Below are 23,177 nucleotides of genomic sequence, written 5' to 3'. Positions count from 1 at the left end.
TTGGTGGCTTTTCGAACCTTTTTCTGCTTTTGAGTGCTTGATACTATGTCATTATTTTGTGAGACATCGATGATCATGTGTTTGATCATAAGCTACACTTAATGTTTGCTTAATGCTTGCTTAAATATTATCATGCTATTTATCGTTTGTGATCATTCACTATTCTTGGTGATGAGTGCATATATTTCATTCTTATCATTTTGAGCGCTCCACCAAGATGTATGTGACATGGAAGAGTAACCCATGACTCTAACTCCTTGTGCATTTGTAGTCCAAAGCAAATTTTATATATGCACAAATTTAGGGGGAGCTCTTACTTATCACATACTTCTCAAAGCGACGATATACTTCATGCCTATTATCATTTGTCGAAGCTTTGATCTATATGTTGTCATCAATTACCAAAAAGGGGGAGATTGAAAGTGCAACTATCCCTAGGTGGTTTTGGTAATTCATAACAACATATAGCTCATTGAGCTAATGCTATTCCAAGATGATTATTTCAGGAAAGCTCAATGATTGGCATGGCATGGATGTGAAAGTGAAACCCTCAAAATGCTAAGGACAAAGGATTGGCTCAAGCTCAAAAGCTCAAGACTCTTCTTTTTATATTTTAGTGATCCAAGATCACATTGAGTCCATAGGAAAAGCCAATACTATCAAGGAGGGATGAGGTGTTGCTTAATGAGCCTCTTGCTCCATGTGCTTAATGATATGCTCCAAAATCCTCAACTACTTTCCCACATCCACATATGACCTAAACTCTAAGCCAAACTCGGTCCTACCGATTTTTCCTATCCGGCGCCACCGAGTTTCAATTGTCATTAGCCACTGCCAAACCCTAGCAATTCAGTCCTACCGATAAGGATCTCGGTCCCACCGAGATGGGGTTGCAAACTCTCTGTTTCCCTTTCGTAACTTTTCGGTCCCACCGAAAGAGCGAATCGGTCCCACCGAGATTGCAATGTAAACTCAGTGTTTCCCCTTTGTAACTTTCGGTCTCACCGAGTTCCACTCGGTCTCACCGAAAGAGCAAATAGGTCCCACCGAGTTTGCCTAACCAACTCTCTGGTTAGCTAATTACCAAACTCGGTCTCACCGAGTTTGTGTAATCGGTCTCACCGAGATTACGTTATGCCCAAACCCTAACCGAATCAGTCCTACCGAGTTGCATGTCAGTCCCACCGAAATTCCTAACGGTCACTAGGTTTACTACTTCGGTCAGACCGAGTTTATTTATTCGGTCCCACCGAGATTGGAAATCTGTGTAACGGTTGGATTTTGAGTGGAGGCTATATATACCCCTCCACCTCCTTCTCATTCGAGGAGAGAGCCACCAGAACACACACATCATTCCTACTCATATGTTCTGAGAGAAAACCACCTACTCATGTGTTGAGATCAAGACATTCCATTCCTACCATATGAATCTTGATTTCTAGCCTTCCCAAGTTGCTTTCCACTCAAATCTTCTTTCCACCAAATCCAAATCCTATGAGAGAGAGTTGAGTGTTGGGGAGACTATCATTTGAAGCACAAGAGCAAGGAGTTCATTACCTACACACCATTTGTTACTTCTTGGAGAGTGGTGTCTCCTAGATTGGCTAGGTGTCACTTGGGAGCCTCCGACAAGATTGTGGAGTTGAACCAAGGAGTTTGTAAGGGCAAGGAGATCGCCTACTTCGTGAAGATCTACCGCTAGTGAGGCAAGTCCTTCGTGGGCGATGGCCATGGTGGGATAGACAAGGTTGCTTCTTCGTGGACCCTTTGTGGGTTGTTGCTTCTTTGTGGACCCTTCGTGGGTGGAGCCCTCCGTGGACTCGCGCAACCGTTGCCCTTGGGTGGAGCCCTGTGTGGACTCGCGCAACCATTACCCTTCGTGGGTTGAAGTCTCCATCAACGTGGATGTAGGATAGCACCACCTATCCGAACCACGGGAAAAACATCCGTGTCTCCAATAGCGTTTGAAATCTCCAAACCCTTCCCTTTATATTCTTGCAAGTTGCATGCTTTACTTTCCGCTGCCAATATACTCTTTGCATGCTTGCTTGAATTATGTGATGATTGCTTGACTTGTCCTAAAATAGCTAAAATCTGCCAAGAACTAAAATTGGGAAAAGGTTAAGTTTTTATTTGGTCAAGTAGTCTAATCACCCCCCTCTAGACATACTTTCGATCCTACAATAGGCCCGGCGTAGCAATGCTACTGCCGAAAAGGCATTGGTTGAATAAAAGCTGAACAAGCTGCACGGCGCCAAGATGAGGAGAAGATATCCACGATGACGCTCGAACTGGAGAATGCTACTGGCCACTGTGAATTTCTGGAGAAGGAGAGTAAAGCCTTAATGGCTGATCTGGACAAGGCCTTACAAGAGGCGAGAGAAGCGCGGTCGGAATGCAGAGCAGCCCGTGAGGAGGTTCGACAGGCGAGGGAGATTGCGGCTGGAAAGCCCTTTCTTCTGCAAACTAAGTTCGGTGACCCGAACTATGCCCAGCTTAACCAAGTATGGAGTTCTCCGGACGAGTTCTTGGACTTGCCAAAGAGTTCTGCCGATGCGGCATAGTATTACCAAGCGCGAGATGGATATGCAACGGAGAAGCTTTTTTGGTCGCAGTTTGGCGCATCAAAGCGCCCTCTGTTGCTCAATGAACAGATGTCCCAATGGGCCGAACTTCATAGGATATCCGGCGCTGCCATGAAGGATGTCGTAATCCGGTTGTGGCCAACCGAGCCTATTCCGAATAGCTATTTCGGCTTGGTGCAAAGGCTTGTTGACGCGGTGCCGCGTATCGACGCTATGAAGCGGTCAACGTGCATTGAGGGTGCACGGATGGCTTTTGCCCGAGTCAAGACGTTCTAGGGAAGATGAAGGCCATCGATGTTGCGACGAAGGGTCCACCCAAAGGCAAGGACCGTCCGGAACCGGAGCATTATTTTGAAGACGTCCTAGAGGCCGCCCGCTTTTTAGAGGGTCAGTGCTCAAAAGACATAATGTTCGAGTGAGGTGTATGAAAATTGTAAAAGACAATTTTATAGTTAATCTATTTATGTTTTGCTTGAAAGCTTGAATTCCTCCTGTGCGGCCATTTTGATATAATCTGAAAGTTTTCCAGTCGTCGGCTTCAGCCTCCTCGTAGGAAGTACGGGGGTGTTCGGAAAATCATTTAATCACTCTTTATCCAATGTCTTGGTCCATGAAGGAGGTGATAATGCGGCGAACCAGGCAATCGGACTATAAGGCGTTAACACTTTCACTTAGCCATAGGAGTTTTATGGTGGGGCTACGACATAGCCCCTGGTATGTATGCGGCATATGGTGCCTTACATATTTGATCTGAAAAAGATCCCTCGTGTGACACGGAGAATCGCTAAAGATTCCAATAAGTCGTCAAGTGGTTGACCAGCTCACGCCGCATCACGATAGTCAGTTTTCGGCTTTCTCTACTGAGGTGCTCGTCCGGTTTAGACCAGGGCACAATCGTAGTAGCTCTCCCTTTACTACCCTAGCCGATAGAGCGGAACGTAGGGTAGCAAGCACAAGAGCCAGGCAACCCAACTATTGACCCAAGACAATGATTCAGAATTGATGCATATAAGGCCAAACTTGCGACACCGAAGTATGCTATAGAGCAGTTCGGACTTTTACTGGCAACTCATTTGTTCCCACACTGAGCCCCTGGCAGGTTATGCCAAGGTATTTCTGTGAAATAACCGTAGGAGCCATATTTGTCAGGAAAACAATACGGTTGATTAGTTCGGATATTGTTTACTGGTAACTGAGCGATATGCCAATGATTACTTATGATATATATATAAGCCATCCGCACGGATATTTGACATGCTCGGGGTTGGAAGTGGAGGAACATGCATAGTACAGGCTCAAGAAATAGGGAGTGCGGTCTACAAAAAGTTATTTTGGACCTCCTGTCGCACGTCTACGCCGCCAGTCCTCGGTGGGGGGAATCCTTGATGGAAATAGCCCCTTGGGTGAGTGTACGGATCCGGACTCCGATAGAGCCAGTTTTGGATGTTTATCCTATTCGTCACCTGTTTTTAAAGGATAGGGAAGGAAGAAAGAAAAAATAAGCAATAAAAGAAAGTTACTGGAGTGCTTGCAGGCTTGTTCATATTATGCTTCCGCCAATGCCCATGGTACCTTGAGTGCGTAATGATGTATGCGCGGCACAAATTTTATAGGTGTGTGGAGTGGGCAGCAGAAGTCGGGTTGCTATTTCCGTTCTAGGAGTAGATGATCCTCGGGTGGAGATTGCTTCAGACCCCCGGTGTTTCTTTGGTGAACGTTTCTGTCATCCCTGTCGCTTGGGGGTCTCCTCCCCCTATGTTCGGTGTTGAGCTTGCCGGCCTGTTTAAAGACCCAACAGTTTCTGTTGGTATGATTAGCTGGTTTATCGGGGTGGCCATGAATCTGGCATGGTCGGCCCAATATCCTGTCCAGGTTGGATGGTTCGTCTCGATTCGCCTTGAATGGCTTCTTCCGCTGACTGGGCTTGGGGTTGCTGAATCCGGCGTTGACCGCTGTGTCGCCTGATCTTTCATTGTCATTGTGACCGTTCTTTTTGCTTCCTCGTGGCTTGTCGTTGCCATCTCGGATTTCGGAGGTGCCCTGGTTGCTGGCGCTATTGCTTTTACGAGCGAGCCATCTGTCTTCTCCCGCGCAAAAGCGGATCATCAGAGCAGTGAGGGTTGTCATGGATTTAGGTCCTTCTTGGCCGAGGTGGCGTGCAAGCCATTCGTCCCAGACGCCGTGTATGAAAGCCGCAAGGGCTTCCGCGTCCGGACAGTCGACAATTTGGTTCTTTTTGACTAAGAACCGAGTCCAGAGCTCCCTGGTTGATTCTCCGGGCCGTTGGACAATTTGACTTAGGTCATCGGCATCCGGTGGCCGGACATATGTTCCTCAGAAGTTATCGAGGAAGGCCTCTTCCAAGTCCTCCCAGCTGCCTATGGAATTTTGTGGCAGGCTGTTTAACCAGTACCGAGCTGGTCCTTTTAGTTTTAGTGGGAGGTATTTAATGGCGTGGAGGTCGTCCCCACGGGCCATATGGATGTGGAGGATGAAATCTTCTATCCATACCGCGGGACCGGTTGCCCCGTCGTATGATTCAATATTGACGGGTTTGAATCCTTCGGGGAATTCATGATCCATTACTTCATCAGTGAAGCAAAGCGGGTGTGCAGCGCCTCTATGCTGGGCCACACTACGACGCAACTCCGAAGGAGTCCCTTTGCGGTTTTCGGCTCAGGCGTGGCGGGGTTTGACACGTCCGAATAGGTAGCCGTCGTCGCGTGTCGAAGCATGCTTTCGCGATCTGTAGATCGGTCATGCGTGTCCTGCTCTATTGTCCAAGTCTCTCTGCAGGTCGTCTGGGTAATCGTGACCTGCGTTGTTCCTGCCTTTACGGTGAGGTGGAGCGGTCTGGTGTTTGGCTTGAGTTGCCTCTTTATTCGGACAGAGTTGCCGGCGACCTGCCGCATTGTGTGACGATGGTATGGGCTCCAACGCCCCTTCATCGGACTGGTATAGCAATTTGTGCTTTGGGTAGCCTTTGGCTAGGCTACCAAGGCCGTATTCTTCGGCGACCAGGACTTAGGTCCATCTGTCGTTGAGTAGGTCTTGGTCAGCTTGAAGCTGCTGCTACTTCTTTTTCAGGCTCCTTGCCGTAGCTATCAGCCTGCGCTTGAAGCGCTCCTGTTTGAGGGGCTCTTCGGGTACGATGAAGTCTTGATCGCCGAGGCTTACCTCATCTTCGGAGAGCGGAAGGTAGTTGTCATCCTCCGAACCGTCACTGGGCAGGGCCTGTTCGTCGGGGCTGGCTTGCCCGTTTTCCTGTTCCTCCTGCTCGAATGTTGCTCCCACAGGGTCTTCATTGCTTTCGGCGCCGTCCGGAGTACTATTTTCTCCAGTGCCATTGTTGCTGCGGCGTGACTTGGGTTGGCGTTTGGGGCGCCGGAACTTAGATTGTGACTCAGGAGTTTTAACTGGATCTCCCTTGTCTTTGCCGCGAGGCTTTTTAAGTGTATCGATCATGTACACGTCATGTGAAGGGGTGGCCCTCTTGCGCCTGATGACTGGTGGGTCTTGGCCTTGCTCCTTATCGGCATCGTTGTCTATACCATCAATGTCTATGGAGCCAGGAGCGGGCATGTAGGTTAAGTCCTCGACATTGGCTATGAAGTGGGTGGCGGGTGCGAAGCGAAATTCTCCATTATCAGCCCCTAGCTCGAACCGGACATAGTTCGGTCGTGAGTCCACCATCGGGGACAGGTTTTTCAGCGAAATCAGCACGTCGCCAAAGGGCGAGTGTTGGAAGACATCTGCGGCGCTGAACTCGATGATTGATAACCGATCCAACTCGGTGTCCGAGGGCGCACAAGGTTCGGAACTTATAGCCGGAAACGAGTCCGAAATTCCGTTGACGCTGATATTGCCTGGTGTAGAGTTTGTGTGCGGCTCCAATGATGCGGACTCCGTGGCTTCGGATGGTGCAAACTACTCCAGATCTAAGGTCGTAGCAGTTACCGGAACCATCTCCAGGACCTGGTCCGATGACCGATTTAGGTCATGTTCATCGGAGCGAGGGGGAGCGATCGTTGCGGTCTCAAATCCATTGAAGATCAAGTCTCCGCGGATATCCACGACATAGTTCAAGCTTCCAAATCTGACCTGATAGCCAGGGGCGTAGCTATCAATCTGCTCCAGATGGCCAAGCGAGTTGGCCCGCAGTATGAAGCCGCCGAATACGAAAATCTGTCCGGGGAGGAAGGTTTCTCCTTGGATAGCGTCACTATAGACGATCGGAGGGGCCATCGAACCTCTCGTTGATGGCATAGTGGAATTCTCAATGAAAGCACCAATGTCGGTGTCAAAACCGGCGGATCTCGAGTAGGGGGTCCCGAACTGTGCATCTAGGATCGATGGTAACAGGAGACGGGGGACACGATGTTTACCCAGGTTCGGGCCCTCTCTATGGAGGTAATACCCTACGTCCTGCTTGATTGATCTTGATGAATATGAGTGTTACAAGAGTTGATCTACCACGAGATCATAATGGCTAAACCCTAGAAGTCTAACATGTATGACTATGGTAATGAATATTCGCTTTCCGGACTAACCCCACCGGTTTATATAGACACCGGGGGGATCTAGGGTTTACATAGAGTCGGTTACATAAGAAGGAATCTTCATAGTCGACCGCTAAGCTTGCCTTCCACACCAAGAAGAGTCCAATCCGGACACAGGTACTGTCTTTGGCCTTCATGTCTTCACAACCCATCAGTCCGGCCCATGGATAACAGGCCAGACGCCCGAGGACCCCTTAGTCCAGGACTCCCTCAGCCCTCGGCAGAGCGCACGATGAAGGGAGGGGCGACTCGTTCAGTCAGAGACGAGGTCGACGTGCCCTCACTTGGCGCTCTCGTCGTCGCTATCGCTGTCCTCCTCACCACTCCCGCTTGAAGAGGAGTCTTCATCGTCGGAGGAGCTCTCCACGCAGCACTTTAGGCGAGTTCCAGAGTCTCCAAAGACCTTGACAGAGAGCAGGCCGTTCTCCATTAATTTGAAATAGAGAATAAGCCCCGCCGCCAGGCTATCGATGCGAGCGAAGGTCTTCCATCTGCGGCGAATATGCATGACCTGAGGGGCGGGAAAGTCGACGTCGAACCGCGTGCCGCCGTTCACGCAGCCCCTCATGTGCAACCTCAGGGTCTAGGGCGGATCGAGCTCCATCTCCCGAGCGAATGGCGCAGGAAGACGAAGGCGGCGACGCGGTGGCCGACGCAGCCTGATGAAGAACTCACGAGGCTGGTCCCCGACGTGGCCCTCCATCAGAGGACGCATCGCTGGCGGAGGCAAGGCCGATGCACCGCCCCATCCCCCTCTTCCCCGAGCACCTCGCCGGCCTCGGCCTCGCCCCCTCCCCTTCCTCTCGTGGCCGGCTCCGCCGCCACGGGCTCTTGGGAAGGAGGGATGCGCTGTCGAGCAGAGACCCTCGCCGCCACCGTCGAAGGACCGGCGCCCCCTCTCGCCATGGCAGATCAAAGAACGGAGCCGAGGTGGAAGGAAAGGGATGATGAAAGATTGTGGGGTGCCATCCCCCTGCCCCTTCTTATAAAGGGGCGGGGTCGGGACTCGGCCGCCCCACTCAGCCAATCCGACCATCAGGGGCGCAGAGAATCGAGGCCGACCCACTGCCCCAATCAGCAGCGGCCCGTTTCCCCGCCTCGCCATTCAAGGCCCGCACCCACCGCCTACCATCTTCAGAGCATGGGGGACACATGGCGGGCGAGCGGAAAGCGAGGGGACAGATGAGACGGTCGTTCTCCACCCCGTGGTCGTGGGGCGCGGGCGCCTTGAAGACCACGGCCCGAGCCCACTCAGTAAATGAGTCGCGCCTCTGCGTTTTCCTCTTTTTACGGGGAAGGAGCGAGCCGCCTCTTTACCACGATATGACGCATGCGTGCGGAAACCGCCCCACGCACGACACCCACGTCACGCATGACCCTCCACGTCGCGCGTTCAACGCGGGTCGTGGGGAAGCACAGCGGACGGAGAAATTACTGCGGTAAAAATCCACCCCACCTGCCCGCGCACCGTTCTGGACCTAGCCCAACAACGCGTCGCACTTATGTGTGGCCTAGGCCCGGGGGCTCCTGTCGGTGTACAAAAGTAGGGGCTCTCCTTTTGCACTCCTTTACTTGTGCACGGGTAGTCAGAGCCGCGCCCACGGCCACACTAAGCATGGCAGAGGTGGGATGCCGGAGCACAAGACAACCAAAGCAACGCCAAGACCAGAGACGCAGAGAGAGAGCAAGAGGGCGAGGTGGACTCCCCCGGCAAGCCCCTTGCCGGGGTGGCTTCCGCAGCCTCTGCAAGATCCTTGCCGGGGCAACTTGCCTGACGCCAGCAGAGTGCGCCACCCTTGAGCCCAAGGGGTTCCCACACCATATTGGAACCAAGGCTCGGGAGGCACCTCCGTGGTGGCATGCAGATCTTTGTAGAGATCATAGATACACAAGATCAGATGGAAACCAGAAGACGACGATCCTTGGCGAGATCCTTGCCAAGGAGATCCACGAGACCCTCGGCAAGATCCTTGCGGGGACGACTGCGGTGCCTCAGCAAGACCCTTGCCGAGGACGCCTGCAGGGCCGCAGCCAGGCCCGCGTCCGCCAAGACTCCGCCACTGCTCCCATACAGCTGCCAGCTCGACCAGCTGAGCGGGCATCTGCGTGGCAGTGCACGGCCTCTACATCAACTCAGCAAGCACCTGCGTGGTGGCATGCAGATCTTCGTGAAGGCTCTGCCACCGCGCCAGCCCAGCAGCCAGCCAACATGGCGCTACAACGCCTCGTCAGCTTGGGCGCGCGTCGGAGCCAGGCGAGGCGACGACAGTTGGGACGAGCTTCTTTGCCGTCCCCAATAAAGCAAGAGGGGCACGTCGGTAGCGCATTAAATGCGTTTGTCCGACGGTGCCAGGGGATAGACTCAGCCCCTGTACTCCTTTCCACCTCTTGTGTGCCACTGTGGCGACCCCTTTTTGTCTATAAAAGGAGGCCCGAGGCGTACTAGAGAGGGATTCGGATCTTTTGGACTAGAGAGCCACCACGGCTAGTTCAAGAACACAAGAACACCTAAATATACATCAAAGCACGACTAGGGTTTTACGCGTCTCCGCGGCCCGAACCTGGGTAAACGATTTGTGTGCTGACCGCCAGACCCGCTCTTTGCACAACCCCGCGCCCGCCAACCGTAGAAGGGATCCCAGTGACCCCATAGGTGTTGTTTCCCACCGACAGGGGGTCTGGGTGAGAGGGAGCAGGAGAGGGAGGCAGAGAGCACAAGTGGGGTGCGGGGGATCGAGCAGGCGGAGGGCTTGCCCTTGTCCCCCTCCCCATCGATGCCGGTGAGGTGGTCGGGCAGAGCTCGCCCCTGTAGCGACCGTGCCAGGGGAACAGGGGGGAGAAGCCGACCAGTGGGGGGTAGGTGGGCTGGGCAGCCCGTTGCCAGCTGGGCCAAGGCCCCAGGGGCAGGGGGTTTCCTTTTTATTTTTAATTTAGTTTTTCTTTTATTAGATCTGTTTTCTTTTAGTTTCTTTTTATTTTTAATTTTATAAAATATAACACTTACACCTAAAATATCATTATAATTTAGGCTACTACCACATTTAGTTTAGTAGCTAAAAAATTAGTATAGTAATTATAATTTGAAAAGCAATTAAATTATTATTTTAGCCATTGTTTTAATTATTAAAGGACATTAAAACACCTTATAAAAATGTTGGGTCACCACCATAATTAGTGATGAAATATTTGCGACACTTTGAACATTTTAGTTTTGACATTTGGAAACTTTAATTATTTGACTTTATTTTAAATTTGAATTTTAATTGGTTTTGAAACAACGTGGGACCTAGCAACTGTAAAAGTGATGACATGGCATCATTAGTATGGGATTACTATAGCTTGATTATCCGGGCATTACAAAGATGGCGTAAGCTCGACAGGGGGGAAGGAGAAGATGTCTTCGGAGTGGGTCCTAGCCTTCTTCTTTCTCGCCTGACCTCCATTGCCTTCACTATCGGGTAACAGTGCCTCTTCCCGTTGGCCGGTGCCATCGGAGTGGGGCCAATCGCGGAGGAAGTATCGAGGACATCCATGGTCTTTCTTGTAGGATAATGGGTAGGCCATGCTAGCATAAATCAAAATTTTCTACCGCATTCATCCGAGGAACTTCTGGAAGTAATGGACAGTGGAGCCATGAATTACCTTTTGATACGCAGTGCAGTGAAAGGTTGTCGATGTCACGCGTCAATGCTGATGTAGTCACACTTCTGCACGTGATCCCAGGTACAACTCCTACTGGATCCCATTAACGATTCATCCAAGCATCGCATATTCGCATGTGCAACACCTCCAAGGTATCCCAAATGTACAAGGATTTGAGCATCACGCATCAGAGTCGAAGGTGCGCTCTGAGTGGAGGGAGTGCGGCAGCTAGGGTTTGTATTTCACACATGCATTAAGGTTAACCCTAATATGATCGATTGCATCTGGTTGACCGACTATAAAGTGTACAATGCACAATTCCATCTAGCGCACCGTCCAATCGGCCGCTAGGTCATCCGTCAAGGGCTAGAGATGCTCTAAGGCTAGTCATAGTGGGAAGTAACTTAGACTAGTGTCGACACTAGTCTAAGTTACCACATTTATAATGCAAAGTAACATACTAGTAGTGTCATATGTGACTTCATTTAATGGCTTGTAGACTCATCTTATCTTGGAAGCGCTATGTTACAGTAACATATTATGTTACAGTAACATATTATGTTACCACTTCTCATTAACTACATGCCACATAAGCAAAAATTTCTCGAAGTGCGCTAGGTTACTATCTAAGTTACTCCCAATATGACTAGCCTAACTCCTCAAACCAAACATTTTTTTATAGGAGTCAAAGGATTTTATGGACAGAAGTAGGGACGCTCTAACAATGCCAGATATCGAGGCTCTCCATTGAAGTTCTCTTTCCACTGAGCTAATACAACCCAAGAGAGCTACGCATTACATCATGTAAGTACACGGATACATCAACTTTACACGATAATACAGCCCCGATTCACAAGCATTGAAGCAGTTACATCATCATCAACCATAGTGTACACCTCGTACGTATATACACCAATCGATTCCCTTTACACGGCCAACTTACATCACAGGTCCATGCGGTGAAGAGCTCCTCCAAGGGGATTAATGGTTAGTGATGCCGTTGTGTCGTCTCCCCCGACTCCCCCGTCCCGCTGTACTCGTTGGTGTACTCCCCGCTACTCTCGAACGCGACCTGCCTCAGCCTGTTGATGTTGGCCGCGTAGCTGCCGGACTCGTCGGAGCTGTATATCATGCTCTGCCCTGGCTTCATCCCTTCGTTCAGGTCGTCCAGCGACGCGTCGCCCTCCAGCGCGCGAACGATCTGTAGAAACGGTGCAAGAATCACTGTCAGTTCACGGCGAGTTGCTCAGCATCGATTGAGAGTTGCCGATCGATCGATCTTGACCTGTTTCATCTTGGGGCGGCGCTTGGCGGAGTGCCGGACGGCGGCGGCGGCGCTGGCGGCCATGCGCTCCATCTCCTGCCGGTCGTACTTGTTCTCCAGGCGCTGGTCCACCACCTCGTCGAAGCTGCCGCCCTCCGACAGCGCGCGCGCCAGGAGCGGCCTCGCCCAGTCGACCAGGCTGTCCTCCATGTAGTTACTGGGGTCCACGGGCCGCCGGCCGGTGATGAGCTCCAGCATCATCACGCCGAAGGAGAAGACGTCCGACTTGTCCGTCAGCTTGCCGCTGGACGCGTACTCCGGCGCCAGATACCTGCATGCACGACCCAACAGCGGAGAAGACATCAACGCTCGAGCTCTGCTCCCATGGTGCCGCAATGGCGACACTTGCTGCTCTGTTCAGCGTGCGTGCGTGCGTGCTCTGCTCACCCGAACGTCCCCATGACGCGCGTGGAGACGTGGGTGTTGTTGTCCGTCGTCAACTTGGCGAGCCCGAAATCCGCGACCTGCCAACATTCAGGCGAGTTTTCACTCCAATCTCACGAATTTCGTGCACTGTGATTCACAAATCTCACAGCCTAATCACCTTAGCCTCGAAATTTTCATCCAAGAGAATGTTGGCCGCCTTGATGTCACGGTGGATGATCCTCGGATTGCCTTTATAATGCACGACATCAGAAGCACGAACGCCATGGATCGATGTGGCCAAAGAAGAGGGGAAGAGACTTACAGTCCTCGTGCAGGTACGCGAGGCCCTTGGCGGAGCCGAGCGCGATGGCGAGCCTCTTGGGCCAGTCCATGACCGGCAGGCCCTTGCCGTGGAGGTGGCGCTCGAGGGTGTCGTTGGCGACGAACTCGTAGACGAGCAGGCGCTGGGAGGCGCCGGCGATGCAGTAGCCGACGAGGGAGACGAGGTGGCGGTGGTGGACGCGGCTGATGATCTCCACCTCCGCCTGGAACTCGCGCTCGCCCTGCCCGCTGCCGGCCTTGAGCTGCTTCACCGCCACCTCCTTGCCGCTGCCCGGCAGCAGGCCCTTGTACACGTACCCGAACCCGCCCTGCCCCAGCAGGTTCGCCTTGGAGAAGCCGCCCGTCGCCGACGCCAGCTCCTCGTACGTGAACGAGCTCTGCGACCCGAAGATGGCCGGCGACGGCGGGGGCATCGACGACCCCGTCCCCTGCGACCCGCTCATGATCATCTCCTCGCTCAGCGGCCCCTGGCCCAGCGGGTACTGCGGGTGCCACCCCACGCCGCCGTGCCCGTCGACCGGGCCGCCGCTCTGCTGCCACGGGCTCGGCATGTTGTTCGCGTAGTACACGTTCCCTGCACGCGCCCGCGCGCCGCCATGGTCACGGTTAGATCTCTGCCAAGAATCTCCATGGTGAATGGAATGGGCACGATGCATGCGATGCGCGCGCGCGCCGGCCGTACCATGCTGGTCGGTGTAGAAGGGCATGGCCATGGGCGGCTTCTTCTTCTTCCTCCTGGCGCAGCACACGCACGCGGCGATGCACAGCAGCAGGGCGAAGACCAGGACCCCGATCACCACGCCGACGACCACGGCCTCCACGGGCGGAGAATCGTCTTGCTTGCTCCCGCCCTTGCCGCGGCCGCTCGACCCGCCCCCGCCCTTGGAGCCGCCCCCGCTCTCCGAGGAGCCGCCGCCGCCGCCGCCCCCGCTCTCCGAGGAGCCGCCGCCGCCGCCGCCGCCCCCGTTGCTCTTCGGAGCCTGCGGAGACGGGATGGCATTTGACCCCGGCGGCGAGACTTGAGCCGGGGGCGGCCCGCTGGTGCCTGCTGGCGTAGCCGGCGGCGGTGACTGAGACGGCGAGGGCGGCGACGGCGCCGAGTCCGAGGACCCTGGCGGTGGGGTCGACTGCGTGGACGATTGTGGGCTGGAGGGAGACGGCGGGGATCCCGATGACGACGATCCACCGGAGCTATCCGAATCTGCGGACGACGATCCACCCGAGCCATCCGAATCTGCCGCCGCCGACGACGGGTCCAGTGGACCGCTACCTAGCAGGGGGCCCAGGGGTCCGCGGCTTAGCGGCGAGTCGTCCATTGCTGATAGGAGGATCCCTCGTTAGCGTCCCGCGCAGCTCGCCACGATGGAGCTCTTCCCGGTGAAGATGACTCCACCACCACCTAGAAGATGCTCTGGGTCGGAACGCCGCTAGCTCCTCGCCGCCGTCGCCCTCCCCATAATGAACCCCTGCAGCCATGGCGAGCTAGACATTTCAGACCTAAGTTGATCACCAATTTAGCTCACATTTGAGAACCACCAATCAACCGCAAATTCCCGCAAAAAAGGATCAATGGTAACCACGCAAATGCAAAACCAGATTTCACGGTAGACAAATTAAATTCTTCGGCTCTGCGACACTGAAATTCGAACCGAAGACGTGAAAACGCGAGGGAGTCGAAGCATCCATGGTGATGTACCTTCCTTTTTTCCCCTGTTCTTCCGCAAAAGAAGAAGAGAAAGAAGGGGTTGAAACGGAGCCGGAGAGACGGGGGGAGGGAAGTAGGCTTTGGGTGGCGTAGGTTTCGTCACATTTCTTGGACACTCGCCATTGCTGTCCTTTATGTTTTCTCCATTTTTAGCCTGAAGGCAGAACGGAGGGTTGAAAGCCGCTTGAGCGGAGCTGTCAAACCGCATTAATGCTCGTGTTTACCATGCCATTGCAGGCCGTAGCTGAAGCAGTTGATGAGTCCAAGTCCTTCTCTTGCAGTCCACGGTAAAAGTAACATCAAATTCAAATGGGAGAAGCGGCATAAGGAAGCTGATTTGCCGGATGGTGAACAGTGCCGACATAGCAAGTTCGTTCTTGGCCATTGGATGCGTCACGGACGGGAGGGATTGACTGGCTCGGCGCCAAGCCATAATGTCACACTCGGCGGCAGCTTTGGTTACACCAGGTTTCTTGAGAGAAGTTGGGAGATTCAGATCATCAGGTCTAGGCCTGACAACCACATTCTCGTCCATGGATGCGCGGATCAATTTCAGTGTAGTGCCACTCAACCATGGTGATCATGGCACATTGGCTGTTGCCATTTTATGAGGTAATGTAGAAAAATCCAGTTAACAAAGTTGTAATTTCAATCACTATAAAAAACTGGGCTGTAAACTAAAATAAAACACACTGGAGTATTTGGGATACTATAGTCTGCACCACCCTTTAGCATCAATCAGTAGTTGGCAAGGGAGTGCCGGGGTCAGTAGATTTTACATCTGCACCTTCCTGTAGGCATGGATCATATAAAATCACAAAATGTGGATTTGTGGACATGAACAAGTTCAGGCAAAACATATCACACACACAATACAGCGAACAATTTATATTTCGGGAAACATATTGAGCGAATGTGCAGAGCCAGGTCCCTGGTACAGCGGCCGTCGTGTTGGTATCATGTCATTCAGAAGTAGCATGAAGAACTGCAATCTGTTGCGTACCTAAAACTTCTGAAATCATATTCGGCTACACTGAGAACTAAGCTGTAGCCTAGTGGCAAGGGTGCACAGTGGTTACACTGAAATCACAAATAGTAAAAATGATTCTGATATACTAGTACAGAATCATCAGAGTTAACTCTGAAAGAAAACATAAGAGGACAACTGTTTACATACAGAAACAATATGTTTCAATGTTGTTGAGTATCTCGAAATTTAAAACACAGTAGGAATACAATTCTATTATAGATTGAGGACTATTTTTCAGTTCAAAGAACAGTATGCTACTACTGAGTGATGACAAACCAAATAAGATATTGCAGATGCTACACCAAGAATTTGTCCCATTTCTGCATAGAGGCAAGGGGGATTCTAAAGCTGCAATAGCTTTTCATTCCCTCCGGAAGAGATGTGGTCTAGCAGAAGTGCAAAACATAAACAGACCACAGTATAGGGGTTTAATCAGAACCTCCATTTCCTCTCAATATCTGAATCTGAAGGAATAGACAGGCACACAATGGGAAAATAACTGAACCTAGTTTAAGTTACAAACGTTTCAAGAGTTGGACCACTCAGTTTTCCATGATAAATGGCAATGTTTCGACATCTCACGCAAGTATATGACCCAAATCAACCACAAGTCAAATAACTATTCTGCCTACACTACTTCTCCACTACTCCTACAGGTGATGCTGTGGCTGCTGCTTGACCCACAGAAGCAAAATTCTCAGGCAGTTCGAACAGTGGCTGCCCTCCAACCAATGCACCACGGTAAGCCTGTCCAAGGGAATATCCCAGAGCTCGAGCAACGGGAACAGCAACCGCATTGCCAACCTGAATATATCTGCATAAAACATGCACAGCACACACAAATCAGCTTCATACTAAAGACGGTCCAGAGATTCAGAGCTACCGGCCTTACAGAAACCATACAGTTATAGTTCCTTTCGATGCAATGCACTACTGGATGATGTCGAGTTGATCAACTTAGAACTTACTTCTGTTTTATAGGGCCAAAGAGCCTGTAATAGTCTGGAAAGCCTTGTAACCGTGCATTTTCACGGACAGTCAGAACTCGATGCTGGTTGGGATGCAAGATAATCTGCAAAACACCATCCATGTTCAGTCATAATAAAAGCAATCGGCAAGTTATAAAATCATAATAAAGACCAGAAATTTGTTAATTGCTTACTTGGTTGTGAGGCTCGGCTCTGGTGACAACGGTTGGAACAGTTTCATCCCACCACAGGCGTCCGAATGGTCTGCGAAGCAACATGACAAGTGTTAACAGTATAGTTCTACAAATAATACAGAAGGATCATCAGCTTACTTACTTCGGTGATTTCCCCTTGATGTAGGTCATGGCATAGTAAGGCACCTGGCAGAGAGGCAAGGATGATTAATACTTGCGAAATATACATACATTACAGCTGATGAAACTACTCCACAAAAGATTCAAGTACCAAAGGTTTTCCAGAAGGCAGAAACACACGAGGAATGTGTGGATTAAACTCAACAGTGTTATTTTCCCCAACCTGGACACCCTTCAAATCACGGAAGTTGGCCCCCTGGAATAGAATAATTGCTAAGAAACAAGAAGGATAAGGCAACAAGAGAAAGAACATGAGACTGATCAGCACTAGCTTGCCTTTCTAAAAGGAATTTGCTTCACTCTTTGATAATCATCAGTGCTTAACTCTAGCGGTTGATGATCAAACAGTTGACATGCCTTAGGACTAGGAGTAGCATCTCCAAATGAGTAATCCTCCATGTCTTCAGATGAATGACAGAACAGAATAACTTAGAACAGTAATATAATCATGAAATCATACACAAACATTATAATAGTGAAAACTATGGCAAGGTGACATCATTGTGCCACCCAGATTATTGGAAACAGAAAAAAAAAGAGTGCGACTCTGCATATGCAAAGACAGAAGGCATAACAAATGAAAGGAAATTTCATTAAAAAGTAAAGACATGAAGTTTGCACACTCAAGAGGTCACACCTTTACGGCTGAGCCGGATGTAGCGCTGGAACTCTGTTTTGGGGTTAATGCGATTTTCCATGAGATCATTAGGTTGATAGTTTGGAACCTGTAGGAAACATTATAATTCATAGAGACATAACAAAATTCAAGCAGCATTCCAGAAATAAATGAATAGAGTAAAAAAGTCAATGTTAACCTTTGGTAAATCAGATAGTGCATCTTGAAGGACAAGAGCTTTCTTTAAACGTTTGTCGTCTATTTCATCGTATGCAACGAGACATTGCTGAGGACAGAACAACGTTTTGGTTAGAAAAAATAATAGCAAAAATAGTGTTCAAGAAAATTGATCACAGAAACATGGTGGGCAGTGATGTATTTTCATACCGAAAATGCATTGGGTACGACTCCTCGCTTAACAACATCATGGGTCGGAAGCGGGAATTTTGGGAGAACCTACATTGCCAAGGGTACCTTCTTATTCAGGAATAGTGTCACAAGGTAAAAAAAATAACCCAGAAAAGAGACAAACCCGAGAAGGAAGAGCTCCCCACAGAAAGGCCCGCATCCTAAATTGAGGTAACCCATAACATCCTGCAACCATCAATCCAAGCCTAGCTTGGTATCTCATGGAGACAAGACGACTAAGCGCATATCGCCCCAGGAATCCATCTGCAAATTTTAGAATGTCTACGACGTTTTCCATCAGAACATATTTAGGTCGCAGATAGTTAACAACATCCATAAAGACAACCAACTGTTTGTTTCTATCATCTTCCAGCGGCTCATTGTAATTCCTGAATCTGTTCAATCCACTGATGCCTTGACAGGGAGGACCCCCACAGATAACATCAACAGACCCCTTTGGAAAACAACGAATTAGACACCACATGAAAACTAACCCAAAAGGAACAAGGAGGAATTTACTTACAGGCAAGGGCAAAATAGATTCCCTATATCCTCTCTGAACAAATTCCTTAATACACTCAGGGGAATCGCTGAAATGCAAACAAGGATAAGGCAGTATTGGCGAATATATATGAAGATAAATGTAAGGAAAAAGATGCCAACCTAAGTCCATCAATTGGCTCCCATGAGTCATGACTAGGATCATATGTTTTCCACCGCACCTATATAAATAATTCCTATCTTTAGACAAAAATCGTATAACTATGTTCTAAGTAAGCAGTGAATAATACAAGCAAGGAAACAATTGACTACATGAACTACACAAGTAGGGGATTTGAGCAATCAAGTCTATAGTACCTTGAACCACAGGCCATCTTTTCCGGTTTTATTGGGATCGCCATAGCATATATCAAGAAGTCTCTCTACCTCAAATAGATCATTTGGTAGAGCTTCATTTTCATCATCTTCGTCATCATTTGACATCTGAGCCAGGTCAGAGCCAGAAGAGTTGCTACTGTGGACGACATACTTCTGACAGAGTGCATTCCAGTGCTGGAGGAGCGCAAGAAAATCTTCCGCCTTCTCATTTCGTACCTACAACTCAGTGGCAACATCGTACAAGTTGGTTGATGAAAGAGGGAATGCAGCACAGTCAGAAAGAGGGAATGCAACTCAGTGGCACTTTGCCAATTTCAACTGGTACCTGGGTGCCAGGATGGTTATGCTTTAGACTGTTGCAAGCATATTCATTCATGTCTACAGCCCATTTCTGCACGAGAACATTAAGAATGTCAGTTATGGTACCTTCAGGGTCAGCTAAAGTATCAAGACCATAGGCACAAAACATACAGTATTTAGTTTGATGCCGGACAATGCAGCACCCAGGCAAAGCCCGGTTGACATGGCACCACATCCAGAGTAAAGATCCAGCAGAGTTGCTGTTTCCCTTCGTGCATCAGATGATCCCACAGGGTCAGCCACTGGTTTCCCCTCTTCACAGGAAATATCTGATGCCACTTCACTGTCTGTTGCACCATCGTTTTCTACAACAGAATAAACATGACAGGATTTTTCATGGTATACAATGTTGATCAAAACATTCTTTTATTTCGCCGAATGTACTTCTGAGATGTATTAAATCAGTACTGTCCTGTACCAGTTCAGTATAAGCTCATGATCACGCCATCCAAGTCTATATCTTTTAAGATGCTTACAAGGAATAAAAAATAAACTAGGTGATATACCTATGACGATTGCAACAGATGTAAGTATCCAGAAATGGTTACCTGCTGGAATATTTGCAAATGTTGAATATGCAACTGAGTACGACATGTCATAATACAAATCAGAATTTGATATTAACTGATCTCTTTCTTGAGGTGTCTTCTGTAAATGTTTCACAAAATAACAACAAAAAGATCAGCAGAAGAATGACAAGTAGTATGAGCAAAAACTCTTTTTCTTGAAAGAAAGAACAAATAACTTACACTTGGGTCAACATAAATGATATTTAGTTTAGAAATTATTGACTCAATCATGTTATCATTCTTTTCCTCTGAAAGGAAAACACGCTTCCGATCATGTTCATGATCATGGACCTCTAGCAAGTTGGGTGAGATGACCTGCAAATTTGTCTTAGGCACATGCTGAATTGCATTTAGGAAAAAAAAAAAGAACTTCATGACATACCGTATCTTCAGCACGGAAAAACCAACGGCATGTGAAATATAAAACATGATCTGTTCCTTCAAAAAACTCTGTAATCCGGCCAATGTAATTTTCCTCATTGGGACCAGCCTGCAGTCACTCAAAATAAATAGCATGATTAGTAAACTTCGTTCAAACATACTCCCTCTGTCCCAAAACGTAAGATCATTTTTGACACTATGAACATTTTGGGACAGAGGGAGTAGCTTATAAACAAGAAGAATGCAGATGAAAACATAGAATATTTTGCCTATACCCATCATGCAAACGAAATAAAAAAAGCTTGAACATTATCCATGACATTTCTTAAAATTCGAAGTAACACAGATCAGATTCACACATAATATAGGACAATAAATTTAAACATTTGAATTGAAGATATAACACGAGAAAAAGAGTTGTACAGTGGGAAATCAGGAAGAAGAAAAGAAACCAATTAATAGCTCAAACAATCTAGATTTAAATTAAGAAAACAGGACCACAGAGTGAATTCAAACACATGAAAAAGGTTGACAAAATATTTTGGAGTAAATGAGAAGGCCTCTCGGTATGATGCAGGAGAGATCCCAGAAGACAAACTTGTACTAGTCCTAGTGTGCTAAAAGGAACCAATACCTTGACAATCATCAATCAATAAATTCAGAAGTTGATTTACATGCACATCTTTAATCACCATCATCCAGTAGAATTTAGTTTATATGCAAATTTTAGTATACACAGTACAGTATCCTGAGTGCATGCATTTTGCAGTCACAAATTGAATGGCTAGAAGCTATCATCACGCCAGAAACAAAAAGAAGCACAACACTTCAACAGTTGGCATAGCAAAAACGGCAGTAACACAGACTGTATTAATCATCTTCATACGCTGCAATCATGTACGAATTAACCTTCTAGCTAAGAAGATAATGGCAGTCGATGAATAATCAATGCAACTACTAATAAATATATTAAACGAACTAAGTAATGATTTCTCTGAACTCAGTACTAAAAATGGTTCACCTTCACATAGACATCATCATTGAGGTTGAAGATTGCATCATCCACACATGCAGATGTGTAGTGGCATTGAGCGCAAATTTCCTCCTCCGGATCATTAGATCTGCATGCACAGATGGAAGATCCGGTTCACATATTAAAAGCAGCGCAAAAGGAGCTCCATTTACAACAAGGTGAGATCAAGAGCGAAACAAGACATACCGCCTAGAGCGTGAATCAGAATCCTGCGGCCCAAAGTAGAGGAAATTTTCAGTCGGCATTTCCAGTGCATGAATGAAGAAGATGATGCGCGCCTACCCAGCTCAGCTACGTGCTGACAAGAGAGGATAGACGCCATATATACCTTGGTTTCGTAGCGGCTCGGCCAGAGTCGCCTGGCCTTGTCATCCGGAATGGGCTCGCCCACGAAGTGGTCCGCCGAGGCTTCCGGCCTCCTCTGGGCGCGCGGCGGGGCCACCCTCTTCCTGGCGCCACGCGTCTCCGCGGACCCCTCCTCTCCATGGTCGGCCTGCTCCTCCTCCTCGATCAACTTCATCTCCTCCGAGTCGGGCTCCTCCGGGTACACGTCGCCGTTGATCCCGCTGCCGGCATCCTCCACCTCCATCGCCCCCGCCGCCGACTCCGGCTCCTTCCGCTTGCCCTTGGCCGCCCTCTTCCGGGCGCCGGTGCCCTTCCCCGCCGCCTTGCGCCGGCGCTTGCCGCCGCGCGACGTCGACCGCTCGCGCTCGACCTCGAGCTCGGCGCCGACCTCAGCCTCCGCGTCGGCGTCGGCGTCGGCGTCGGCCGGCTTGGTGTTGGACAGCAGGCGCGTGGAGCGCCTGGGCTCGGCCGCCGCGGGCGTCACCGGGGACATGGACGCCATGGGTGGTGGTCACCGGTGAGCGAGGGGTGGGGGGAATGCGAGCGCTAGGGTTTTGGGTTTGGCAGGGGTGGAGGCGAAGGTGGGCGGAGGCTTTGGCGATGAGATGAGATCGGAATGGGGGAGAGGGAGGGAGGGGGTGGTTAAAAAGGCCGTTGGATGCTCTGGCGACGGAAAAAGGTGGGCGGGAATGCGGAATCGCTGCGTGCTCGCTGTGCACTGTGTTGGCTTAACGAGCTGATCGCGGAGGTGGTGGGCGGGCTTCGGCCGCCCCACCCCTCCCACGTCCGTCCGGGCCCACCCGTCAGAGGCTCACGCACGGGGGAGACGGGACGGGCCGGGCCGGTCGTGCTCTATTTCTAGCCGCGGTCGTCGGAGGGGCGGGCGATGATGAGATACGATCAGGTGGCTGTTTGAGGAAAACGCCGAAATCTTCTCCTTTGCTTTTGGGGTTGGTTGCCGTTCCTCCTCTTGCTCTCCTGCCTGCCTGCCGCCTGCTGCATGCGTATGCGTACGGGAAAAGAGGAAAGCGAGGATCAGGAGGTGCACCGTTCCGCGATCCTCTCTTCCCCCCGTGGTTGTGAATTTTGAATTTCGAAAGCTAGCGCGGGGATGCGGTGCGGGGCATGCACCGAAATTTTCTCGTTTGCCGCTTGTGCCCCGTTGTGCTCCCACGGTTTGTTTGCTGCCGTCTCCATGGTTATGGAATGGGTTTGGCTGCAAGTGAGACTGTCTGCGGGCGTCCCACTTATCGTCACAACTTGTTGACACACGAACACGTCACGTGTATTCTCGACGCCGGGAGTGATGCACCACAGCTCATGTCGAAGAAGACCCGACCGATAGCGCGATACGCAAGATAGTCGACGGGTGCTTTTGCAGACCCGAAAACCCCACACCCCCGGGAGGGACCCCGTCAGGGAGTGCGGCGGCTATGGGCTGCCCTAGGTCGATTCGCTCGCCCTAGAGCCTCAAGATTCGCAGCTCTTAAACACGAATAACAGCGAAGAACGAGAGAGAAAAACAGTGGAGAGATAAAACGTAGACTGAAAAAGTAGTATATTGATTTGTTCAATTGTGTGTTGTTTCAATCGGCCGTCACCCCCAACATATATATGAGGCGGCTGGACTTCCCGTACAAGCAAAGGATTCATTAGGCTTTCCTTACAAGAAAATTACATCAATTCACGTC

General features: G+C 50.1%; 2 protein-coding genes across 3 annotated transcripts; both read right to left on the bottom strand.

Moving 5' to 3' along the window:
- Positions 1–11,529: 11,529 nt before the first annotated feature.
- LOC125552400 (proline-rich receptor-like protein kinase PERK15) lies at positions 11,530–14,669 on the bottom strand. Of its 2 annotated transcripts, XM_087518711.1 has the most exons (8): positions 14,515–14,669; positions 13,778–14,284; positions 13,501–13,744; positions 12,799–13,392; positions 12,655–12,725; positions 12,498–12,574; positions 12,072–12,381; positions 11,530–11,987 (listed from the first exon to the last, which is right to left on the bottom strand). In XM_087518711.1, the coding sequence occupies exons 2-8, from the start codon at positions 14,132–14,134 to the stop codon at positions 11,775–11,777; spliced, it is 1,866 nt and encodes a 621-aa protein (XP_087374837.1). In that variant the 5' UTR covers positions 14,135–14,284; positions 14,515–14,669; the 3' UTR covers positions 11,530–11,774. The 2 variants fall into 2 exon arrangements, with proteins under 2 accessions (XP_087374837.1, XP_048571897.2); XM_048715940.2 differs by having other exon boundaries at positions 13,501–14,284.
- A 1,253-nt stretch (positions 14,670–15,922) lies between these two features.
- LOC125554043 (DNA (cytosine-5)-methyltransferase CMT1-like) lies at positions 15,923–22,111 on the bottom strand. The gene is made up of 21 exons (XM_048717668.2): positions 21,470–22,111; positions 21,328–21,350; positions 21,130–21,229; positions 20,110–20,217; positions 19,908–20,042; positions 19,707–19,806; positions 19,270–19,463; positions 19,124–19,189; positions 18,778–19,014; positions 18,583–18,641; positions 18,443–18,509; positions 18,044–18,373; positions 17,899–17,967; positions 17,711–17,797; positions 17,533–17,620; positions 17,172–17,296; positions 16,987–17,091; positions 16,858–16,901; positions 16,716–16,785; positions 16,522–16,625; positions 15,923–16,367 (listed from the first exon to the last, which is right to left on the bottom strand). Exons 1-21 carry the CDS (start codon positions 21,986–21,988, stop codon positions 16,187–16,189), a joined length of 2,811 nt encoding a protein of 936 aa, XP_048573625.2. The 5' UTR covers positions 21,989–22,111; the 3' UTR covers positions 15,923–16,186.
- Between the last annotated feature and the right edge of the window lie 1,066 nt (positions 22,112–23,177).

This window comes from Triticum urartu, chromosome 4A (assembly GCF_056163025.1).
Source record: "Triticum urartu cultivar PI428250 chromosome 4A, HENAU_Tu73, whole genome shotgun sequence".
In the NCBI taxonomy this organism is placed as follows: Eukaryota; Viridiplantae; Streptophyta; class Magnoliopsida; order Poales; family Poaceae; genus Triticum; species Triticum urartu.
Note: the sequence above shows the minus strand (reverse complement) of the source record. Positions and strands in the feature narration are given on the sequence as shown.